The following is a 22,967-nucleotide window of genomic DNA, read 5'->3' as shown; positions in this document are numbered from 1 at the left end:
ATGGGAATTAAAAACAAAAACCATTCTGGGGTGCCTAGGCGGTGCAGTGTGGTCAAGCATCTGACTCTTGGTTTCAGCTCAGGTCTTGATCTTGGGGTTGTGAGACTGAGCCCTACTCAGACAGGAGTCTGCTTGAGATTCTCTTTTCCTCTCCTTCTGCCCCTCCCCACCTAAAACACCTGCTCTCCAGTTCAAGTCCCCTTTCCCTCTCAAATAAATAACTCAATCTTAAAAAAAATTCTTTTTTTTTAAATTTTTTATTTATTTATGATAGTCACACAGAGAGAGAGAGGTAGAGACACAGGCAGAGGGAGAAGCAGGCTCCATGCACCGGGAGCCCGACGTGGGACTTGATCCCGGGTCTCCAGGATCGCACCCTGGGCCAAAGGCAGGCGCCAAACCGCTACGCCACCCAGGGATCCCCCTTAAAAAAAATTCTTTTGCAACCATCATGGTAAAAAGATTCAAGCAAGTATCTTCACAGGATGCCAAATGGGGGTGGTGGAGGAAGTAGTCATGAGAAACAGAATACTCATAAGATATTTACTTAAAGAACCTTCCTCACAAAATTCTCTTTAGTTGCAAAAGATAAAAGAACATACAGTGGAGAGAACACACAACACCTCAACAAAATTATCCAGGTTAACATAACCAAAAAGGGGTGAACACGTGTTTCAGGCCTCCAAGTGACACCCCAAGAAGGAGAAGAAATCACTTACCAGTAAGAGCCAAAACAACACAAACAAACAAAAAAACCCAAATCCAGTCATGAGGAAACACCAGAGAAACTCAATCGAAAGACATTTTAAAGATTATTCATTCATTCATTCCAGACAGAGAGAGGCAGACGGAGAAGCAGGCTTCTTGACAGGGAGCCCCATGTGGGACTCAATCCCAGGACCCCGGGATCACTCCCTGAGCCAAAGGCTCAATCGCCGAGCCACTCAGACGTCCCTCAAAAGACTCCTTAAAACAACTAACTGGCCAATATTCTTCAAAAATGTCAATGCCGTGAAAAGCAAAAGGTGTATGAAGAAATTTCCAACCACACTGCATTAAGAAATTTGAAGAACTTTTCCAGTCTTAATTCTGGGCAGTTTTCTGATAGTCATGTGGGAGCTTCTCTGAGGTTATCATTTTTACAGGAAGAAATCATGCACAGGTCATTTTCCCACAGACCATTATTCCATAATCAAGAAAAGATAGGGTTTGGGATGCCTGGGTGGCTCAGCGGTTGAGCATCTGTCTTAGGCTCAGGGCGTGATCCCACACTGGGCTCCCAGCATGGAGTCTGCCTTCTCCCTCGGTCTATGTCTCTGCCATTCTCTGTCCCTCTCATGAATAAATAAATAAAATCTTTTAAAAAAAGAAAAGATAGGGTTTGAACAGTTAGTGATGGAGTAGTTATATCAAAGCCCCAAAAGCACCATTTTGGCTCCTTTAGAGTCTCTGAACTCTATCACTCTCTCCCACCAAATTTTCAGGAATAATATAGCTTTAAGAACAGTGAAATTGATTCGGCAGCGATTACTGTGTGGACCAGTTTTCTCTTCCGTCACCAGCTCGCTCGTGCGCCTTGCTCCGCGTCTTCTGCAAACATGTCTGACAAACCCAATATGGCTGAGATTGAGAAATTCGATAAGTCAAAACTGAAAAAGAAACACAGGAGAAGAATCCACTGCCTTCAAAAGAAGCGATAGAACAGGAGAAGCAAGCGGGCGAATTGTAATGAGGCGTGCCCCGCCAATATGCACTGTACATTCCACAAGGATTGCCTTCTTTATTTTACTTCTTTTAGCTGTTTAACTTTGTAAGATGCGGTGAGGTTGGATCAAATTTAAATGACTGTGCTGGGGCAGCTCTTATCAAAGAATCTGAACTACTACTGACCAGGAACGTCAAACCTTCTTTTCATCTACCTGTCTGGCTGACAGGGAAGGAAAATAACTTTGTTGCTGAAGGAAGAAGCTGGGTGGGACAACAGTGAAATCTAGAGTAAAAATTAAGAGGGTCCACGATGTTCTCCAGGCTGTGAAATGCAGTTTATTCAGAGTGCCATTTTTTTCTTTGTATGATTTTAATTATTGGAATGCACATTTTTAATATGCAAATAAAAGTTTAAAATGTAAAAAAAAAAAAAGAACAGTGAAATTTTGGGTTTGATCATTTGCCCTCTTCTTTTATCTATTTTTTTGGCCTTTTTGTTTTATTGAGATATAACTGATATATAACATTGTGTAGGTTTAAGGTATACAGTATATAATTTGATACATTTATATTACAATGACTACCACTGTAACATTAACTTCTCTTTCATGTCACATAATTATCATTTCTTCTAGTGATGAGAACAATTAATATCTTGTTTCAGCAAGTTTAATGTTTATAATACAGTTTTGTTGCCTATAATCACTATACTGTGTATTAGAACTCCAGGACTTAATTTATCTCCTAGTTGCATACCCGCTTTTAAATAATCTTTACTGTGCTTCATGATCATAAACTTAACACGTATCTTAATTTTTGAAGTGAAAAAAATTTTTTTCTTAAAAATTTCAATCCTATATGGGGTGCCTGACTGGTTCAGCTGGAAGAGCATGCAAAATTTTCTTTTTTTAAAGATTTTTAAAAAAATCTATCTATCTGAGACAGAGAGAGGAACACTAATGGTGGTGAGAGGCAGAGGGAGAAGCAGACTCCCCACTGAGCAGGGAGCCTGATGTGGGGCTCAATCCCAAAACCCTGGGATGATGACCTGAGCCGAAGGCAAACACTTAATCAACTGAGCCACCCAGGCACCCCAAGCATGCAACTCTTGATCTTGGGGCCACGAATCTGAGACCCACTGAGGGTGTAGAGAGATCATTAAAAAAAAAGAAATCAATAAAAACTTTAAAGTTTTCAATCTCAGTTTCCACCAAAACTACTCACTTTGGTTTTACTCAAAAACAATGCATTTTTATGTATCACTTATAATTTGACTTCATTTTTATAAAACTGGGAACATGTTGTGTTTTGTATTTTTCCCCACTTATGTCAATAGCATTTCCCCCATGACATTAAATATTCTTCCATGTTATTTGGATGAATAATATTCTTTGTAATGTACCCTTTGTTTAATAACTTATTTAACTCATTAGAATGATTGTTGTTTTTAGGTTTTTAATCATTTAAAAACAGCACTGCAGGGGTGCTGGGTGGTTCAGTCAGTTTTGGCTCAGGTTGTGTTCTAGAGGTTGAGGGATTGGGCCTGTGGCAGCCTCCACCCTCAGTGGGGAGTCAGCTTGGGATATTCTTTCTTCCTCTGCCTCCTCCCCTTGCTTGTACACACTCTAAAATAAATAAATCTTGCGGAAAAAAATAAAAATAAAAACAGCATCGCAATATAAACAAATTTTAGAAGTATAACTACAGCACCAAACGATAGGAACCTTTCTATATTGACCTATGTTAAATGTGCTTCCAGAAAGGATTTAACAATCCCTACTTCTACTGGCAAACTAGTTAAGGAACCCTTAGTAGAATTATGAATTTTATTTTGCCATCTTGTAAGTGTAGAAATTCTTACTGTTTCCCAATGTGCATGTCTGAATATTAATAAGGCTATTATTTTTGTATGTTAAACGTTCACTTTACATATTTTTCTTCTGTTAATTAGCCATTTCATGACTTTGGTCCACTTTTAATAGGGAAATTAACTTTTTTTTTTTTTTTGGAAATTAACATTTTGACTCGTAAAAACTTTATGTTTAAATACAGTAACTTTCACCATAAAAAAATTATGAGATGTCCTAAATGTCTGAATATGGACTACTACTGAGCCAGGAGAATATTTCTAGCATTCACTAAGACTACAAAAGAACCTCCAAGGGACCCTTCACACTGGATACCTAATAAAATCCACAGCCATAAAAGTTGCCCCATAAGGATTACATAAATATAGGCTGGTCTATAAAATCAAAATGATGTGCTTATTTCTACTCATAATTCCTCACTTTAAAGCTCCTCTTTGGGGCAGCCCCGGTGGTGCAGCGGTTTGGCGCTGCCTGCAGCCCAGGGTGTGATCCTGAAGACCCAGGATCGAGTCCCACGTCGGGCTCCCTACATGGAGCCTGCTTCTCCCTCGGCCTGTGTCTCTGCCTCTCTCTCTCTCTCTGTGTGTCTCTCTCATGAATAAATCTTTTTTTTTTAAATAAAATCTTTAAAAAAAATAAAATAAAAAATAAAGCTCCTCCTTGGTTTTTAATATCTTACCAAATATTTGACTAAGATTCCTTGTTAAGAAATGTTTTTTTTTTTTTTTTTTAAATTTTGAAGAAAAATCCTTTCATTCCCTCATTGACATTTAATAAAAACAGGATGCTAAAAACCATGTTAAGTATACATAACCAAGAACAGAAACTTTCCCATTTGGGGATCTCTGGTTTTAAATCATCCATACCCAGGCTGGGCAAGAGATCCATACACTCCTCCATTGGGTCCCATCTCTTTACAAACAAGTATCAGCTCAAGAAAACCACACGATGAGCCACAGAAGCCTTGCTAACCCCATGCACACAGGGCCCTCAGGAGATGCTCGAGGCAGCACTTGTGGGGCTCTGTCATCTACAGATGCCACGTCCTACAGCACTGGCTAGCAGATCATGCCTGCCTTGCAGCTGTGGGGTACAGAGCAGAAGGAGATAAGGCTCCCTAACTTCCCAGCCAAACCTCAGATGCAAAGAAGCATCTACACCCTCTGACTCTTATGAGCACCTTCAAGAACATCATCCTAGGATTAATGCTTGCATAACTTACATTTGCATTATCAAAAAGGGCTGTGTTAACAGGCTACACTAAAAATACCAGAGGAACCAGGGGCACCTGGTGGCTCAGTTGGTTAAGCGTCTGCCTTCAGCTCAATTAATGATCTCAAGGTCCTGGGATCTAGTGCCCCCCCCCGCCACCCCCGCCCGCCAATTGGGCTCCTGCTCAGCAGGGAGTCTGCTTCTCCCTCCGCCCTTCCCTCTCCGCTCATGCTATTTCTTGTTTTTTCTCTCTCAAATAAATAAATAAAATCTTAAAAGAAAAAATACCAGAAGAACCCCAAAAGAAGGTGTATTTTGTATGGTGATGGTGATGACATTATCTAATAGTATAAGAGTATATGTCGGGCAGCCCTGGTGGCTCAGGGGTTTAGTGCCGCCTTCAGTCGAGGACATGATCCTGGAGACCCGGGGTTGAGTCCCACGTCAGGCTCCTTGCGTGGAGTCTGCTTCTCCCTCTGCCTGTGTCTCTACCTCTCTGTCTGTGTCTCTCATGAATAAATAAATAAAATCTTAAAAAAAAAAGACTATATCTCTTTCATCAGGGTCCAGGGGGAAAATGTCTCCCACATCTGAATGCCAGAGAAAACTGCACAACTGGTATTTTATCTAAGGACACTAGGCACCTTAGAACTGCTGATTTCCCTCTGCTGGGCCTCTAAGTAGCTTAGAACAGAATATACTTTTATTAAATGCACAATTCAGGTTTACATTTCTGGGTACCACCTACCTGAGTTTATGGTCTACCCCAAGTTACCTGCACCTTGGCCTATCTGTCCATTTTTACCTTATCATAGTTTTTTTTTTCCCCCCCAAGATTTTATTTGAGAGAGCAGGAGAAAGCAAGAGGGGGTGTGTGGCATGAGCTAGGGGGAGGGGCAGAGGGAGAGTGAGAAGCAGGCTCTCCATTGAGCAGAGAGCCTGATCTGGGGCTCAATCCCAGGGCCCTGAGATCATGACCTGAGCCAAAGGCAGATGCTTAACCGACTGGAGCCACCCAGGTGCCCCTTATCATATAGTGTTTTTTTTTTTTTTTTAAATAAACTACCTATAACTCTTTTTTTTTTTAAAAGATTTTATTTATTTATTCATGAGAGACACATAGAGAGAGGCAGAGACACAGGCAGAGGGAGAAACAGGCTCCATGCAAGGAAGCCTGACGTAGGACTCGATCCCAGGACTCCAGGATCCCAGGACTCCCTCTGCCTGTGTCTCCCATGCCTTGAGCTGAAGGCAGTCACTTAACTGCTGAGCCATCCAGGTGTCCCTCACTTCTAACTCTTTTTGAAAGCAGACAGTAAAAAGTCTAGAAACCGAAGACATGTTCTTAGGGAAAAAAAGTCCATACCAATTGTGGTTGTGGTGAGACACTCTTAACTGTTTCCCAAATCTTTGTAGTGTATGGTCCACCACACTTTTGTTAATAAATCTTTAGAAAAAAACAAAAGTTATTAAAACCCAACACTGAATGGCAAACAATGAACTCCAGCTGTCCTCTAGCAAAGGTTAGAAATGCTAAGGAGATGCTCTCAGCCCCAAAGGGCACACTAGCCAGGGCCAGGAAGGCAGGCAGGCAAGGCAGACAGCAGTGCAGGAGCCACTGGCCTTATGCATCCTGGGGATGTGTGAACAAACTGTGCTGTAGCCTGCTGGTTTTTATTCAGTGAACCAGGCTTAGGTAAACCCAGGGAAGCCTCAGCATCTAGACATGGATGGTGTTATGGGCTGAATCTTAACTGCCCCCAATTCATCTGCTGAAGTCATAACCCCCCAGTATCTCAGAATGTGACCATATTTAGAGACCAGATCTTTACAGAGGTAACTGAACCCTAACTCAACATGACTTGTGTCCTTGAAAGAGATTAGGATACACACACACACATGCGAAGATACAGGAAGGAGAAGGCCATTATAAGCCAAGGAGAGAGGCCTGGAACTGATCCTTCCTTCATGACCCTCAGAAGAACCAACCATAACACCTTGATCTCAAACTTCTTGTCTCCAGAAGCCCAAGGGAATAAATGTGCTTGCTTAAGCCACCCAATGTGAAACTTTGTTATGACAGCCCTAGCAGATTAATGTAAGTGGGAAGCAAGTGACTGGCTCCCACCATCTGACAAACATTCACACATTTATTCTGCACTATAATGCTGAGGCTGAGGTATTGTTTTATTCCTGATTTAGAAAGGAGAGAACAGAGGGTGACAGAGGTACGAAGCTTTCCCCAAGTCACACAGGGTAGGGGACTTCAATCTGATTCCAGATCTATCACACAAAAAGCTGTGTGCTTTACATTACACTGGCTACATCTGAGACCACCAAGGTCATCTGGTCAGACTCTAGCAGGAAGTGTAACACTGTCTGGCACACATTAGGCACTCCATAAGTAACTGTTCAAGGAGAAGAACCTCAAAAAGATCTACAATCACTATGTTTCTGTGCTCCAAGACAGAGCTACCCCATAACCTCATGTGGAAAGCAGGATACCTGGCAGTTCATGTTGTCTTCTGCCTCAATGAGCTTCCCACGATACACCTCGCCAGTGTTTGTCTCACATGTCACGATGTGGCCCTCGGCTTCGTGAAGGACTTTAATCGGCACACCAATAGACATCTTGGCAGGAAAAGAGTTCTACAGTGAAAGAGACAACAGTTAGTTCATTCTTCAGGGCCTAGGAAGTCATGTGACACATATCATGCCTCCCTTAAGGCTTGACACCCCATAAAACTTAGTAAGAATGGGACGCCTGGGTGGCTCAGTGGTTGAGCGTCTGCCTTTGGCTCAGGGCCTGATCCTGGATTCCAGGGATCGGGTCCTGCATCGGGCTCCCTGCATGGAGTCTGCTTCTCCCTCTGCCTGTGTCTCTGCATCTCTCTCTCTGTCTTTCATGAATAAATAAAATCTTAAAAAAAAAAAAAAAAAAACTTAGTGAGAATATCAAAGCTGCCATTTCCCATAGAGAAAAAAGAGCTTAATTCCTAGTTTGAGGAACCCACCTGGGAAAATACATACAAGATGTGGTATGGTGAAGAAATGGGGGGGAAGAGGAAAAGCTAATAGGATGAAAAGTGCATTCCACCTCCTTCCCTGCTACCAGATACCCTTTTATCTTCATCAAATAACCAGTAACCAACACTGTGTGTATACTGGGAGACAGGAGATTGAAACATAGGTGCCATACTCTGTATTTGCCAATCCATAGTTGCAGATGACACCACTTTGAGAGCTCATGATATACACCTGAGCTGTTCAATACAGTTGCCACAGTCCACATGCAACTATTTACACCAAACTTAAAGTGAAAGAAAACAAAAATTACACATTCACTCCTTCAGTCACATCAGCCACATTTCAAAAGCTCAACGGCCTTGGGCTAATAAAGTACTGGGCAATGCAGACAGAGACCAAAAGATCCAGGGAAGGGACCCCGGCGTGGCTCGGCGGTTGAGCGCCTGCCTTCGGCCCAGGGCATGATCCCAGGGTCCCTGGATTGAGTCCTACATCCGGCTCTCTGCGTGGCGCTTGCTTCTCTCTCTGCCTGTGTTTCTGCCTCTCTCTGTGTCTCTAGTGAATAATAATAATAATAAAAAAAGATCCAGGGAAATATAGAAGAGGTTGTGCATTTAGTTCAACTAATTAAGTACCTGTGGACGCTCCACCTCACCAAGGTTAAACAGAAAATAAAGTGTTCACAAAGGGACAGCGTGTTATAAGCAGGAAATGCTTGGAGGAAAAACACCATCAGGGCAATCAGCTGATTCCACGTAAATAAAAGAAAACAAGCAGTGGATTTCGTATTCCCCGATGAGGAACGAATGAAGGCTGGGGACACATCACATGTGTTCAAGGGAGGAGGGCGAACACGACATTGGGGAAGGCAGGGCCCCTTGGTAAGGAGCCTCAGGAGTCTGGATTTTAGGCTGAAGACGGTGGGGAAGCACGGCAGGGCTGCGGGTGAGGAAGGAATGATCCACTAAAAAGACAGCAGCGCTCACAAATGAATCGAACACGGTTTAGAAGGCAACCTGGTAGAGCTTCTGTACCAATACGGAAAGCACGAGAGAACCAGTGCCTGAAAGGGGGATGGAGGCAGGGATGCAAACAACTCCGAAAAGGATTATCCCGATGGGACCTAGGGGAAGGACGCAGTCAAGACTACTCTCCGTATATTCGGTAAACGTGGCCTGGAGAAACACAGAAAAAACAAAGAGCATATACTCTGGGGGAAAAGCTAATGAACTTGCTTCCAGGCGCTGGTGAGGCAACGCTGATGCTGGAGTGACCCGGGCTTCCCGCTCTTCTCCCTCCCCGAACCTCCAGGTGTTTCTGGGCAGCGCATCCTTCTCCGGCCCCAGACACCTCATGGGTGCTTCGGGTCGACCCCCGCCTGCCGCCCCGGCCTTACCTCACCAGCTCCGGCCTACTCTTCCTTCCCCGGGCCGCAGCAACTCCGGCGACGGCCAAGGCGTGAGCCGAGCGAATGGCGGGTCTCGCGCTCCCAGAATACCACGCGTTCCCAAGATGCTGCGCGCGGGGCCCGGCCCCTTCCTTTTCTCAGCGGTGAGCGCGGTCTTGCAGCCGCTCCCCACTCACGCCGCCGGCTGGGAAACGTGGGCTCCGGTACGATAGTTCCGGCCCGGGAAAGGAGATCTGGTGACGGGGCCCAGGTGCCGCCGGAAACACTGATCCTCAAGCCAGCGACGGGGGGCGGGGGGCTCGCGTTTCCAAACACCTCACACCAGGGAGTGGCTGGACGACAAGGCGGGGATGTGGGGCAGCAGGCAGGGGTGCCGAGGGCCAGGACCTCCCCTCACAATTTAGCCTTTGAAACCCGGCACCACCAGGTAAGGGGCGCCCTCAGCAAGGCGAGCTGGCTCACCGTGCGGATAGAGAAACAGGCTCAGAGCAAAGCGGGGGCCGGCCCTCAAGGAAGCCGAAGCAACGTCAGGTCTCCTGGAGCCCCGCGGTGTGCGGACAGGACCTGGCTCTATGCCCGAGGCTGGCAGCGAAGCGGGGCCAGGCAGGGACCGAGTCTCTGGGGAACCCGCGCGGGTGGGAAGGCGGGGCCTCGGGGCAGCGCTCCGGCCAAGGGGCGGAGCTTCCGGGGAGCCGAGGCGTGATGGGGCCTGCGCGGCAGCGCCGGGCGTAGGGAAAGGGGCGGGGCCAGCAGAACCAGCGGAGGGGTGGGGTCTGGGGAGGGGCGGGGCCCAGCCGGGGCCTGGAAGGGGCGGGGCTTGGGGCGGCCCCGCCCTCTCCTCCTCTTCTCCCCACCGCGCTGGCGGCGGCAGCGGCGGCGGCGGCGCCGGCTGTGGCTCTGGCTGCGGCGGCGGAGGAGGAACCTGACACGCACCAGCCTTGCTCCCGCCCGATTCGGAGCCGAAGCTGCAGCCGGGCCGGGGCCATGGGCGCCCCGCGCAGCCCGGGTCATGAGGACGGAGGCGGAGGCAGCGGGGCCACCGCTGGAGCCGGGTCAGTGTCTCCTCCAGGGCCCGGCCCTCGCCCGGGAACGAGGGGGACCCGCCCTAGCACGGGCAGGGTCCGGCCGCGCGACCTTGGGTCGACCGCCGCCACGGGCCGGGTTGTAGAGCTTTGAGCGACACCTGGCCAGGTGTACATTCCCGCCTTGGCCGCTTACCCCCTGCCCGGGCCACTGGGGATTTCCTGATACTCCTAGGGCTGGAACCCCAGTCTGCCCAGAGAGCGGTCACAGTGGGAGGGTCCTGGGTGCGGGGCAAGGTCGGCACCTTCCCCAGAAGCCGAGAGTCCTGCTGGAGCCGCCTTAGGAGATCCCGCGTCCCCTCCAGGAACTAGGGGAGCTGAGGCCTAGGGCAGGAAACCGGCAGAGCCGGGAGCAATGGATGTGCCCCTTACCCTGGCCTCCCAGACTCAGCATGTTGTCTCGACCCTCTGGTTCCTTCTGCTCCTAGGTGGCTTGAGTTCCTCTGGGGCAGACACCAAGACTGACATTCAGTGCCTGTGGGCTTCAGTTTGCTTCTCTGAGTGGGGGAGGGGAAAAGCAATGATTCCTGCTCTCAGGGTTGATGAGAAAGTGCTAGTAAACTCTACAGTGAGGTGCCATCTCATGGGAGAGGTCAAGAGCATGTGGGACCTGGCCCTAAGACATCAGGGACCTTGGTGTCACACCCAGGGAGAGGTCTCTTGTGAATGCAGCAGGGCATAAGTCTGATGCTCTCCTGGGATTTGCATCCCTACTCTTCCAATTATCTAACTGTGATCTTGGGCCAGACACTTGCCTTTTCTGAGTCTCAGTGGAGTAATGGCTCACTTTCATAGGGAGCTTCCCATGAGCAGGCACTATGCTAAGTTTTTACATGCAATTCCTCATTAATCCCCAAAAGTAAGTTACCATTGTTACTTGCACTTTTTGCACATGAACAGATAGAATAGAAAGGAATTAAGCGTTCAGGGTCTGCCTTTTTGGGCAACAGCTGCCACCTGAAGCCAGGCTAGGGCTACAGATAGACTCTACTTTCAGGTGGGACAGTATCTTGGCTCCAGGCATCAACATCTGGCAGTAGTTCTGGGCTTGGAAGGCCTTGCTTCCGCTTATCACTCCCCCCCCCCCCCCCCCAGTAGTATATCTGGATCCCTGTGAGCTGACCTTCCCATGCCAAGACTGGGGATCGCCACCTGGGAGTCTTTAGCCTTGTGGGACCTTGGGATCCAGGGGTTCTAGGATAAGGGCAAGAAGATGAGGGGCAGTGGAGTTCATAAGAACTCTAGGGAACAGCTGTCCTGTGCCACGTTTACAGCTGGGAATAGGAAAGGCACAAACAGAGTCAAAGCCTGGCCGTTAAGATGACCCAGCTAGCTGGTGCCAGAGCCCGGGCTGCTGAATAAGGGAGCCATGAACAGAGGGGCTATAGTCTGGGGGAGGGTGGGACATTGCTGTGACAGGTAGGCCCAGGCATCTCAAGGGATAAGGCTTTTTTGGAAAAACACCTTCCATTCATCAGACATGTCTGAGTGCCTGCTCTGGCCCAAGGGCTGGGGGGAGACAGGTGCAACCCTGCCTGCCACTGAGATAGTCTCAGTCTGTCCGGTGGGGAAGGCAGACATGAACCCCTCAAATACTCCTATTGAGGGGCTCAGAGTGAGAAAGAGACCAGAGCATTTGGCTGTTCAGAGATGGGAGATAACATTCCAGACTAAGGGATCTGCAAGAGCAAAGGCTGGGGAGTTAACAGCCTGTGTAGAGAGAAGCAGTTATGGCCACAATGAAGGGTTCTTGAAAAGAGATGCATTCCATCATTAGAGAATAACACCCTGCACAGAGCTTTCTCTCCACTCAGCCTATTGGGGGGAATTATTTTAGAATATGAATCTGGAGGGCAGGAGTCAGGACTTAGTCATCCTTAGTGTCCTTAAATTGTAGCATATGTTGAATGTTTAATAAAGTTCATTAAAAAAAATAGGTTCATTTCTTGTAACAAATATTTATTGCGTTACTGCTAAGCATCAGATAGTAGGCATTGGGAATAACAGTGAACAGGATTAGCAAATTCTTTGTCTTCAGGAAGCTTGCAGTCTTGTGGGGAAAAGAGTAGCTCTGTTTTACTTTTTTTCTCATTAATTTTGCCAAGTACTGTGAAGGAAACAAACAGGATGCTGGGAAGGGCAGCCTCCTCCCCCAAAAGGCGTAATCAGAAAAAGCCTCTCAGAGGAGAAATATTTGAAGGGACAGCCTGGTAAGCCTGCCTCGAGAACTGCGGGGAAGAAAGTTCCAGAGACGGCTATACATGCAGACGGGTAGAATGAAGCCTGATGGGTTTTCCAGGGTACCTGGAACTGGGTGAGTGAGGTGTAAGGGCCAAGGTGAGGCTAGTGGGAGCCCAGGTTGGGCCGGGCTCTGCAGGCCATGGAATGGGGTGACAACTTTCTTCTAAGAGCAATGGGAGACTGGGACTGGGATCCCTCTGGCTACTGTGTACAGAGGGCAAAGGAACTGGGCGTGGAATTTGGGACAGAGGATAGGCAGAAAATTCAGGCTGGACGGAGACCTCAGAACTGAATCCATGACACTGGAAGGAGACAGGTGTGGGAAGGCCTTGAATGATGGCCTGGTGCTTTTTAGAGGCATCTGGGGTCAAGGGAAGGAGGGAACAAAGCCCCAGCCCAGTTGGGCTCAGGGCGCGAGGGCCCTCTAGATGGAGGGCAGGGTTTACATCAGCACCTGCAGCACACTCACCCTGAGTGCACATAGCACTCCATGGGCTGGCATTTGTGGTGGTCCATTTCATAGAAGAAGAAGCAGTCACGGAGAGAGGAAGTGCTTCTCCTCAAGTGACTCAGCTAGCAGGTGGCCTGGACTCACTCATGCCATCTTGCCATCCATAGGCCCTGTTGCAGGCCCTTGAAGGTGAGGAATCGGGGGAGAAAGGCCAGTAAAAGGCAGTGAAGGAGGAGTCACAGGTCCCTGCCCCCTGGGAATGTTCAACAGCTCAGCAGGACACAGACAAGCTCAATGCAAGGGTCCTCTCCTGTGAGCCAAAGCATGATCTCTGGCCTCCCAGAGTGCAGATGAGGGAAAGGGCGTGGCCAGCCTGGGATCAGAGAAAGCACTGGAAGTGGTGGCCTCTGAACCAGGACTTGGAGGCTGGGGAGAGTTTAGACATAGAGAGTAGGAGCTAGGGACTCACTCCAGGCAAGCTTCCCAGACAAGACCAGCAGGTTGAAAGGCCAGGACAAACCGCAGGGCCCTTCTGGTTGCTGCATGCAGCGGGAGCCAGGGTTGGCATGGCGAGCCAGCCTCTGGGGCAGCTCTGCACAGGTGAGTTGTAGGTTCAAGAGAGACCCCGGAGACCTCCCAAGATGAGGAAACAGGGTGAGCTGGGGTTTCACAGGCTTAATGAGTGTCATGAATGAGCAGTGAGTGGTCATTGCTGCCATTTCTTTAGACGCTGAACTTTATCCAGATTTGTGGGATCCCAGAGTAGGAGGTTCCAGGAGGCCACGTTCCAGCTGGCTCCCGCCTTAGCTCCTCAATGCATGCTGTTCCCCTCTGTCTTGCATTCCCTGATTCTCACTCTAAGGCACACCCCCACCTTTTCCCCAGTTCTAGCCCTCTGTTTTTCTCTTACTCTTGCTTGTTTTTGCTGACCACCAGGACAGGACTCTGTTTATGTCACTTAACCACCACATCTCTGGTTCACATGCCAGGTGCTAGGCTCTTGGGAAATATTTGTTGATTGACTGAATCAGACCAAAGTCCCCGACTTTAGAGATAGCCAGACTCAGTCTCTCAAGAGGAAGTCAGTTGCTCTGCCCACAGTCAGGCCGTGATAGAGCTAAGGCTAAAATGCCGAAGTCAGGACCTTTCTACTCCTCCACACTGTTTGACAAGAACAGACTGAGAGGTTACCTAGGTTAGCATTGCACATACACAGATTACATGACAGTCTCCCTTCCTTCTAACCATGGACTTCACACTTGGGTGGCCCTGGAGTCTTTGGAGTTAGGCAGACCTCCAGGGGCCTCATGAAATCAGACATGAATATCTGCTGAGCACTTCCCATGTGGCTGGCCCTGTGCCAGCCTCCTTGAAGGTCCAAAAAGAATGTTCTGAGAGAGAGGCCTGTGGGGCTGTGAGTGCATGTAGTTGGGGGACAGGTGCTAGGCAAGATGGAAGCAATGTCATGGAGAAGTGACATCCAAAGGCAGAAGTTAGGTCAAGTACTTTGGAAGTCAGGAGAGTTCATGCAGGGGGAAGAGGTGTGCAAAGGCTCTGGGGCATAAAGGATCACGGCAAGTGAAGGTTCTGCCTGCAGGTTGGCCTCCTGAGGATGAGGGGAGGTGAGAAGGCAGAGGCAGCCATGAAGGCATTGTCTTAATAGACAGAGGAGTCAACCCACTGGAGGGTTTTGTTGTAAGGCTGACCTACTCTGACTGATGTTCGGGGGAGAGTAACTGCTATTGTAAAGAGAATGGATTGGGGCACCTGAAAGGCTGTTGGCCCCTGAACAACTCCTACAGGATCTGGGTAGGAGCCAATGATGGTGGCTTCAGTGGGGTGGCAGTGACAGCTGCAGTGCCAAGGGTCTGTGACCTCCCTGTGTTTCATTGCAGAAGACTTTGTGCAGCTGCCCGTGCCCATCATCCAGCAGCTCTACCACTGGGACTGCGGCCTGGCCTGCTCCAAGATGGTGCTGCGGTGAGTGGGCAGGCCTAGGCCCTCCCCATCCACACCATCTGCTCTAGCTGGAAAGAGAAATAGGGAGAGACCTGGGTGGGATTCATCATCCGTATGGCTTTTCTTGGTTGGGGCTTAAAGGAGGTCCAGCTTCCAACCAGGCTTGGTCTTATCTGCAAAAACAAGCAAAGGGTGGAACGAGGCCTTCCAGGTGTCAGCTCTGGGGATAGCCAGGGAAGTCCCAGGTGTCTGGTCCACAGAATTTCCTCATCCCTGGGACATGGGACCTTCCAGTCTTGGCCTCCTGGAAGACTGTCACTAGAATGCCAACTGTTGAACTAAGGTTGTGGGAATATCATAGGAACCTTGACCATCCAAGCAAAGAGCACCGTAGTCATCTCCTCTTAGGAGATTTTGAGGCAGCTGCCAGGAATGTCAGAGCAGCTTCTCCCTTACTTGTTTTATATCCCAGAATTCCAGGCAAAGTAGTGTTCAGCAAGAGTTCTGTGCCTAAAACTTAGAAAACCACTGATGGGGTCCAAACATCTCATCCTAAAGATGAAGCTAGTGAGGCCAGAGTCTGGCAACTTACCCTAAGTCACACAACCTTTTAAGAGATTCAAGAAGCAGAATCCTTGACTCAGGCCAACATGGTACCCCAGGCAGCCTCAGGTTGTGCCCAAGAAAGTAGGCAAGATACAGGATTTCATGACAAAGGATGGAGCCTTCTGGGGAGCGGGAGCTCTGATAATGGTTGGGGAGCCTTGGGAGGAGGCTGACCCCAGCCAGCTTTCCCACATAAGCAAGCCAACCTCAGCAGCCCATCTCCCCACAGGTACCTGGGCCAGGTGGACGACAATGAGTTTGAGAGTGCCCTGCAGGAGCTGCGGCTAACCAGGAGCATCTGGACCATTGACCTGGCCTACCTGATGCGCCACTTTGGCGTGAGGCACCGCTTCTGCACACAGACCCTGGGTGTTGACAAGGGCTACAAGAACCAGGTGAGCGGCCAGCCACCAGGCTTTCACTCAGGTCCAGTAGTTACAAGGGGGTATGGTCAAGGCATTGACACCTGAGCATACACACAGATATGTAGGGACCAGGGAGCAGCAGCAGATACACTGTGGGCAGGACTTTCGAACTAGTCAGACTAGGTGACGTTGGGCTCTAGCCTGCTCAGAGCATTTGAGCAGTGAGACTCCTGCTGCCTGCCTTCAAGAGCACTTGATGATGTGCAAGAGGAGCATCTCAGGCTGCTTTCCTGCATCCATCCCTCCTATGTCTCAGGTCCAGGGCCTCAGAACATTTCACTCTGACCTCACCCTGCCACCACTTGCCCATTTTCTTCCTTGTCACAGGGACAGATGGCTCCAAGCTGGATAGTTGGTATTCTGGAGGAAAAACTAAATTTTTTTCTTTCTGAAAAAGAAAAAGACAGCCTCACTATTATACCAGTACACACCTCCTGTCCCCCTACCCTTACCCCCCTAGTCTTGCCTGCTGCAGAGATACATGTTGGCCCCAGCTCCAAAACATGGCAGAGTAGACTCTCTGTTGGCCTCGTTAGCAAGAGGGTTGTCACATGGTGGCCAGCACCGGTCAACCTAAATTGCCTTTATACCTTCCAGGCTGGGGGAAGATGGCTGATGGATCTGGCTTAATCACTGTAGCTGCGAGACAGATAAAAGAGCCCAAGAGCAGGGTCTCTCCTGCCTCCCCCACAGGAGATCGGTCTAGCCCCCTTAAGTCTCCCACACCAAATAAAGTATGTTCCTGGACCTCACCTTGCTAAGGCAAGCAGTGGAAGAGCATCTGGATAGGCCCAGTCACCCCCTTTGCTCATTTACCACAGACTCTTGCTCATATCCACAGGGTACATAGCCCAGGGATGACTAGCCTTGCTGGGGGGGCTGACCTGAGCTCAGCTGCCTAGCCATCTCCTGAGCATCCTCCTCATGCCTCTGTGGTTCCGTGTGCTCTGGCCAGCCACCCTGCCAGCTCATGACACATGGAGCTTTCAGGACACCTAGGTGGCTTAGTGGCTGAGTGTCTGCCTTCGGCCCTGGAGTTCTGGGATCAAGTCCCACATCAGGCTTCCTGCGAGGAGCCTGCTTCTCCCTCTGCCTGTGTCTCTGCCTTTTCTCTGTGTCTCTTATGAATAAATAAATAAAATCTTAAAAAAAAAAAAAAAGACACATGGAGCTTTTTTTTTTTTTTTTTTTTTTTAAGATTTTATTTATTCATGAGAGACACAGAGAGGCAAAGACATAGGCAGATGGAGAAGCAGGCTCCCTGCAGGGAGCCTGAGATGGTACTCAATCCCAGGACCCTGGGATCATGACCTGGGCCAAAGGCAGACACTCAACCACTGAGCCACCCAGGCGCCCCAACACATGCAGCTTTCTTTCTGTCCACGCATGCTGCATGGGCCATCTCCCCTAGCAGGCCAGGCTCCTCCCTTCTTTTTACCATCTTCACCTCCATCACATGGTCTTCACTTCATCCACATGGGGGGAGGGCAGCCAAGACAGGCAGTCCCTCCAGCCTGCCTTTCTCTCTTTAGTCCTTCTACAGGAAGCACTTTGACACAGAGGAGACCCGGGTGAACCAGTTGTTTGCACAAGCCAAGGCTTGCAAGGTGCTGGTGGAGAAATGGTGAGCACTACCCCCTTTACTCTTTCTTGTGTGCCTGCTCAATCACATACTTGTCCTCAGGGAGGTCGCAGCTCCTCCTGACAGCGTACAGGAAAGGCTAGGAGCAGTCAGAACCAGGGTGTCCTACCCAGGTGGCCAAAGGCATGGACTTGCCCTCCTGAGCCTTACTGTTTCCATCCATAAAATGGGGACAAGTGGAACTACATGACCTCCTGTACACAAAACTGCAGCCTAAGATGGATGACAAGCAGAACCTGGAGGGACAGGTGGTGAGCAAGCCAGACTCCAGCCAGCCTTCAGACTACTTACAGAATGGTAGTTCAAGACAGAACACAGGAACCCTTCTTGAAGGGGTGACAGCCTAAGGAACATGCTGGCAAAGCGATGGAAGGTGACAGAGGACAGCCTCATGTGTTGGCTCTCTAGGGAGGCCTGGCTCTCAGATCTCCCCACAGGCTGCTGCGACCTTCTGTGGGTCTCCCCGCTTCCATCTATACATGAGGGCAGGATTTGAGCAGACCCTAGGAGTAACTTCCCCAGATGATAATGACCTTCTCCAGGCTCAGGCAGGTTAGCTTAGATCCCTCTTAGGCTCCCCTAGACCACTCTTCTCAGGTCTCCCTCCTCTCCATAGACTTCCGTTTGGATCGTTGACATAATGGTACCACACAATAAGTGGTTAGGAAAAAAACCGGGAAGAGTCTCCACATACCTGTCCACCACACGAGCACGTGCTAGGAGGAAAGGCAATAAATGTTCATTTAATGGCTTGTGCCACATGCTGTCTTGTTGAGGGGGAAGCTGGTACCGTCCCCTATTCCTCATGTGAATAAACTGAGGATGAGAAAAATAGCACAAGCTGCCCACGGTCCCCACTGGCCACTCGTCCGGGCTGTGAGCCAGACCTGGCACTCTGCACCCATTTACCCCATGAAGCATGGTGCTTTTCTTTCTAGCTCAGCCCCAGCTTTGTCTCTGCAGTGGAAATCCCACACTCATACATACCATCGGGAACCCAGCCTGCTATTTCATTTCACAGACCAAATGGAAAGATGGCATGTTTCCCTAGGCTGAAGCAACCAAACCAACCTGCCACATGGCTTGGCCGTGGGCTGGCGTTGGGCCAGGCCACGTAGTGCTAATGCTGCCACTCCTGAGGAGACTGCGGCAGGGGGAGGCCCCTAGCTTTGGGGACTACTACCCCACAGCCCCTCACCCATTCTGGATTCTTGGTTTGGATTTGTTGCCTTCTGGGGACATTGAACGGGGCAGTGCCTCTAAGAGTCTGCCTCAGGGAGCAGCTGGCTCTGCTGAACTGGGGATCCCCTGGGAGGGCTGCTGGCCAGGCCCTTCCTGGACAACCCCTTCTGCTTTAGGAGCCTTAGAGAAAAAGAAAAAAGAAAACTAGTCTTTTTCAGGGAAGCATGTGGTTTTGAAACTAACAAAGCCATGCTTAGCTCAAGTTTGGGGGAATACATTGGACCCACAGCTTCCAAGGTAAACCGCATGTGATTTAGGGTAAATGACTAAGAAGGGTGCTCAGCAAAAAACCAAAATTCACTGTCCAAGCCAGGAGGTGGGGTCCCGTGTGCTGCTCCAGCATCCCATGACAGGGGCCCATCTGGAGCCGACTTCCTGCCACCCCTGGAAGGACCTGATGGGAGTGGCTTGTCCTTGAGCACCCTCGGAGCCCTCCCACCCTCACCCCGGCACTGGTCCCATGCTTAATCCTACTCTGAGCCTGGGCCACGGTGACAAAGCAGGATGTTCCCACCTGCAAGGAGCTCAGGAGGGAGGAAAGATGAGCCAGGTCCCCAAGCTTTGTGATCCGAGCAGGGGTCCACTTGAGAGATGGGGGATGGGGCCCAGCGGCACCAGCTGACCCTCCTCCCACCCACAGCACAGTGAGCGTGCAGGACATCCAGGAGCACCTGGCACAGGGCCACGTGGCCATCGTGCTGGTGAACTCTGGGGTACTGCACTGCGACCTTTGCTCCAGTCCTGTCAAGTACTGCTGCTTCGCCCCCAGTGGCCACCGCTGCTTCTGCCGCACCCCTGAGTACCAGGGCCACTTCATCGTGCTGCGCGGCTACAACCGGGCCACAGGCTGCATCTTCTACAACAATCCAGCCTACGCCGACCGTGAGTGCCAGGCGGGCAGGGGACGGTAGGTGGGGTAGGCCGCATTCACCATCCTGGATTCCTTCTCATTCATCCTGGTGGCCAAGACTTCCCTCCCCGCCTTCTCCCCAAAGCCTCTGCTCCTCCTGGACTCCTGTCTTCTGTGCTACCCCTCTGCCCATGCCCAGATCAGCCGTAAACTTGAGGCCATCCTGGCCTCCACACACCAGGTCAGGCCACCTGTCCCTCCCATACCACCAGCCCTACACCACTGCGTGGGCCCCATCTCACTCTTATTCTGCGGGTGCCTCCCCCGGTCCCCTCACTCTAGCCCTGCCAGGACAGCCAGCAAGCATACCCGTCAGAAAGAAAAGTCTTCCCAGTTCCAGCTCTGCTCCAGGTGCAGCGAGGGCTCCCCACTGCCTTGGGGACTGGAAAGGACTGTCCTGACTCTAGCAGACTTACCCCATGTGTCCTCAAGCATATTTCTTTCCCTCTGGGTCTCACCTTCTCCATCTGCTAAACTGGGGAAGGGTCAGAGAATGAGCTCATGAAGGCTGAAATCGGCAAGGAAGGCTTCCTGTGGGTGAAAGATGAGTGGCAGAGGGTGGCCAGGCAGGTGGCAGGAGGTCAGACCTCCCCTAGCTGCCCCCTGGGTGCCAGCGAGGCAGGTACACTACTCCCCCCACCACCACTACCTCACTCTCCCTTCTTGCCCCCAGCAGGAATGTGCAGCACCAGCATCAGTAACTTTGAGGAAGCCAGAACCAGTTACGGCACAGATGAGGACATCCTCTTTGTCTACCTGGACAGCTGACAGCGGGAGCCTGGTGTGCCCAGGCCCTCGCACCCCACCCTGCCCCACCCTAGCCTGGCCAACTCAGGAGGCCTTGGCCCAGGCCCCGAGCTGCTGGGGCTTGGATGCAGAACTGCAGCCTTGGCCTGTGTGACAAAGCCCCAGGGAATTCTTGATGCTGGAGGCATGCCTGCTTTGTCCGCCAGCGTCACGTGTGTCATCTTGCCACTTACCCTATGCACCTGCTGGTTGGTGGAGGTGTCCCCAGAGCATCTGAGTAGAGCTTCCCCTAGGACCCCAAATCTGACTTGAACTGTGCCCAGGGGACTTCCAGCCCTGTGGGTGCCCTTGTTGCCTGCATAACAGATCTAGGGCACAGGAGAAGCTTGAGCTTGTCTCCCCACAGATCTGAGGGCTGAGCCCTGGAGATGCCACTTGTCAGGATGGTATCCACGTGTTTGGAGACCATGTAGCCAACTCTGGCCCCCAAGACTGTGGGCTGCTCCAGACCTTGCTAGGAACTGCCTACCCCCAGAAGTGCTACAGACCTCCCTGGGCCCTTTGGTGGATGCCACCACTCCCTCCCGCCATAAGATGGGAACCCACGCAAGTTCCTGTGGCTGGTTGTAAGGCCTCTGGGCCCTGGAGATGGCTGGGCCTAAGGCCAGAAGGACCCTGGGCCCTGAACTCCTCACCCTCTAGGTACCATAGCGCTGTAGAGTAGAGGGCCCTGAGGGGAGTAGACAGGGCCCTGACTCTTGCTAGCTGGCAGTGCTGATTGTACAAGAATGCCTGACCCAGAAGGCCAGGCACAGCCACCTGTGTCCCAAAGATCCCCCGTAACCCATGAGGCCTCCTGACACTAGCATAAGCCCCGATAGTGGGGCCCATTATCCGGGTGTGGGGAGCCCCAGGCCTCACAGGGCTGAGTGCTGGGGTGCTAGGGCCTGCTGTCCTGAGGCCATGGTGGGAGACAGCTGTTGGCCTCCCACCCACCCTAATATTCATGCCAGGACCTTTTGCACAGAATGTTGAGGCTTTTCTGTCTTGACAGAGAAGGATAGTTTCTGCCCATGATCACACAGCACTGCACATAGCATGGACTAGAACTGTTTCCTACTTTTTAAATTTTTTTCTTTTCTTGGGGGGTGGGGGCTTGTTTGGTTTCTTTGAGAATTAAGTTTTTCCACTTGTGGGGAGTGAGAGTTACCCTCAAGTAAGACAATAATAGTGAGATTGCAGGTACTTCGGAACCACTGACATCTCTCTTCACAGAGCAGAGAAGCCAGCCCAAGTTCCCTTTCAAAGAGAAAGGGACTCACAGCTGGGGGAGCTGAGTGCCAGGGCCCCTCACCCTACCTTACAGACAAAATCTGGCCATCAGTCTGGGGAGAGTTTGTCCAGGACAGTGGTGGGGTTGGGTTTTGAATCCAGATCTGCTCCGAAAAACAAAGGGAACTAGATCATTCCCAAAGGAGCCGAGGACACCCACCCCTCATGAGCTGTCTGGCAGAGGAGCAGGGCTGCCCCATCAGCCACACTGCCCCGTCCCCCTGCGTCTTGGTCTCTTGTTGGCCAAGGCATGATGCAGTGGCAGCTGCTACCCCTCTGGACTGCAAACAGACTCAGCATCTTCTCCCAGCAGCCAGCTGGCACCTCCCCACCGTGGCTGCTCTGAGGGCCAGAGACCGGCTCTGCTGAAGAGGGCCGTCAGACCACCCAGCCTATTGCTCTTCAACACCAGATGCAGCCTTTGGCCCAGAGGGAGGCACTGTTAGCTGGTATAGCTAACAGGTTAGCCACCTTGGTGTCGGAGATTAGCAGTGTCTTCAGACTGGTCTTATCTCTTTTGCCTTAATGTGGGTGGCCCGAGATCCCAGGGAGCTCCAGTTTCACACCCAGGAATACCACGTGTGGCAGCTGTGGGATTTGGACATCCTCAGGAAGGGTCTGGCTAAAACTGTGGTTAGAATAGACGCATCAAGGAAAGCAATGAAGAAGTGACGCTTTGGATGACTGGTGGGGCTGTCATGGAGAGCAGCCTCCACAGAGGGTGGTCACAGCATCTGAGTCCCCAGGGCCAGCCACAAGTTAGAGGTCACCCTCTAGAAGATTAACAAGAAAGCTACCTGTGCCTGCAATAGTGCCGTCTGCCTGGGAGGGTCATGGGAATGGGATGCAAATGCAAACCTGTTCTTGCACATGTCATGAAAACAAGGCTGGAGAAAACCCAGGCTTCAGGAACTTCTGCCCATGGCACATGGCACCCATGACCCCTGCCCGCATGGGGGGAGCCCAGCAAAGCCACACTGGACAGTTGGTTTTGTTCACTCCAGCCACACAGGGACAAAAGGGATCTTTTGCATTGCAGAGATTTTCTACATATATATTTTTTGTTTGTAATGAGCCATTCTCAATAAACATTATTCTCACTGCAGAA

The 22,967-nt window shown here is 50.5% G+C and overlaps 2 protein-coding genes and 1 pseudogene across 6 annotated transcripts in view; 2 read left to right on the top strand and 1 right to left on the bottom strand.

The window, feature by feature from the left end:
* SNRPD3 (small nuclear ribonucleoprotein D3 polypeptide) overlaps positions 1 to 9,446 on the bottom strand; it is a 15,401-nt gene extending 5,955 nt beyond the window's left edge. Inside the window, exons 1-2 of the mRNA XM_025982801.2 lie at positions 9,211 to 9,446; positions 7,293 to 7,436 (exon numbers count right to left, since the gene is read on the bottom strand). Of these exons, the coding sequence (XP_025838586.1) occupies positions 7,293 to 7,418 (126 nt within the window). The 5' untranslated portion in view covers positions 7,419 to 7,436; positions 9,211 to 9,446. The remainder of the gene's footprint in view (positions 1 to 7,292; positions 7,437 to 9,210) is intronic.
* Positions 1,503 to 1,877, top strand: LOC112907564 (thymosin beta-4-like; annotated as a pseudogene).
* GUCD1 (guanylyl cyclase domain containing 1) lies at positions 9,365 to 22,967 on the top strand. 5 transcript variants are annotated; one of them, XM_025982799.2, is made up of 6 exons: positions 9,365 to 9,649; positions 14,892 to 14,976; positions 15,791 to 15,956; positions 17,519 to 17,610; positions 19,511 to 19,752; positions 20,457 to 22,967. In XM_025982799.2, exons 2-6 carry the CDS (start codon positions 14,966 to 14,968, stop codon positions 20,546 to 20,548), a joined length of 603 nt encoding a protein of 200 aa, XP_025838584.1. In that variant the 5' UTR covers positions 9,365 to 9,649; positions 14,892 to 14,965; the 3' UTR covers positions 20,549 to 22,967. The 5 variants fall into 5 exon arrangements, with proteins under 5 accessions (XP_025838584.1, XP_025838583.1, XP_072579481.1 ...); XM_025982798.2 differs by lacking the exon at positions 9,365 to 9,649 and adding an exon at positions 10,068 to 10,274; XM_072723380.1 differs by lacking the exon at positions 9,365 to 9,649 and adding an exon at positions 10,073 to 10,274 and having other exon boundaries at positions 19,511 to 19,777.

This window comes from Vulpes vulpes, chromosome 10 (assembly GCF_048418805.1).
Source record: "Vulpes vulpes isolate BD-2025 chromosome 10, VulVul3, whole genome shotgun sequence".
Classification (NCBI taxonomy): Eukaryota; Metazoa; Chordata; class Mammalia; order Carnivora; family Canidae; genus Vulpes; species Vulpes vulpes.
The sequence above is the reverse complement of the archived record's forward strand: the minus strand, read 5'-3'. Positions and strand labels throughout refer to the sequence as shown.

Coding starts and splice junctions, on each gene's coding strand:
- GUCD1 (XM_025982798.2), top strand. CDS start 10,232: ATGAGGACGGAGGCGGAGGCAGCGGGGCCACCGCTGGAGCCGG. Junction 10,275..14,891: donor GGGGCCACCGCTGGAGCCGG/GTCAGTGTCTCC, acceptor GTTTCATTGCAG/AAGACTTTGTGCAGCTGCCC. Junction 19,753..20,456: donor CAATCCAGCCTACGCCGACC/GTGAGTGCCAGG, acceptor TGCCCCCAGCAG/GAATGTGCAGCACCAGCATC.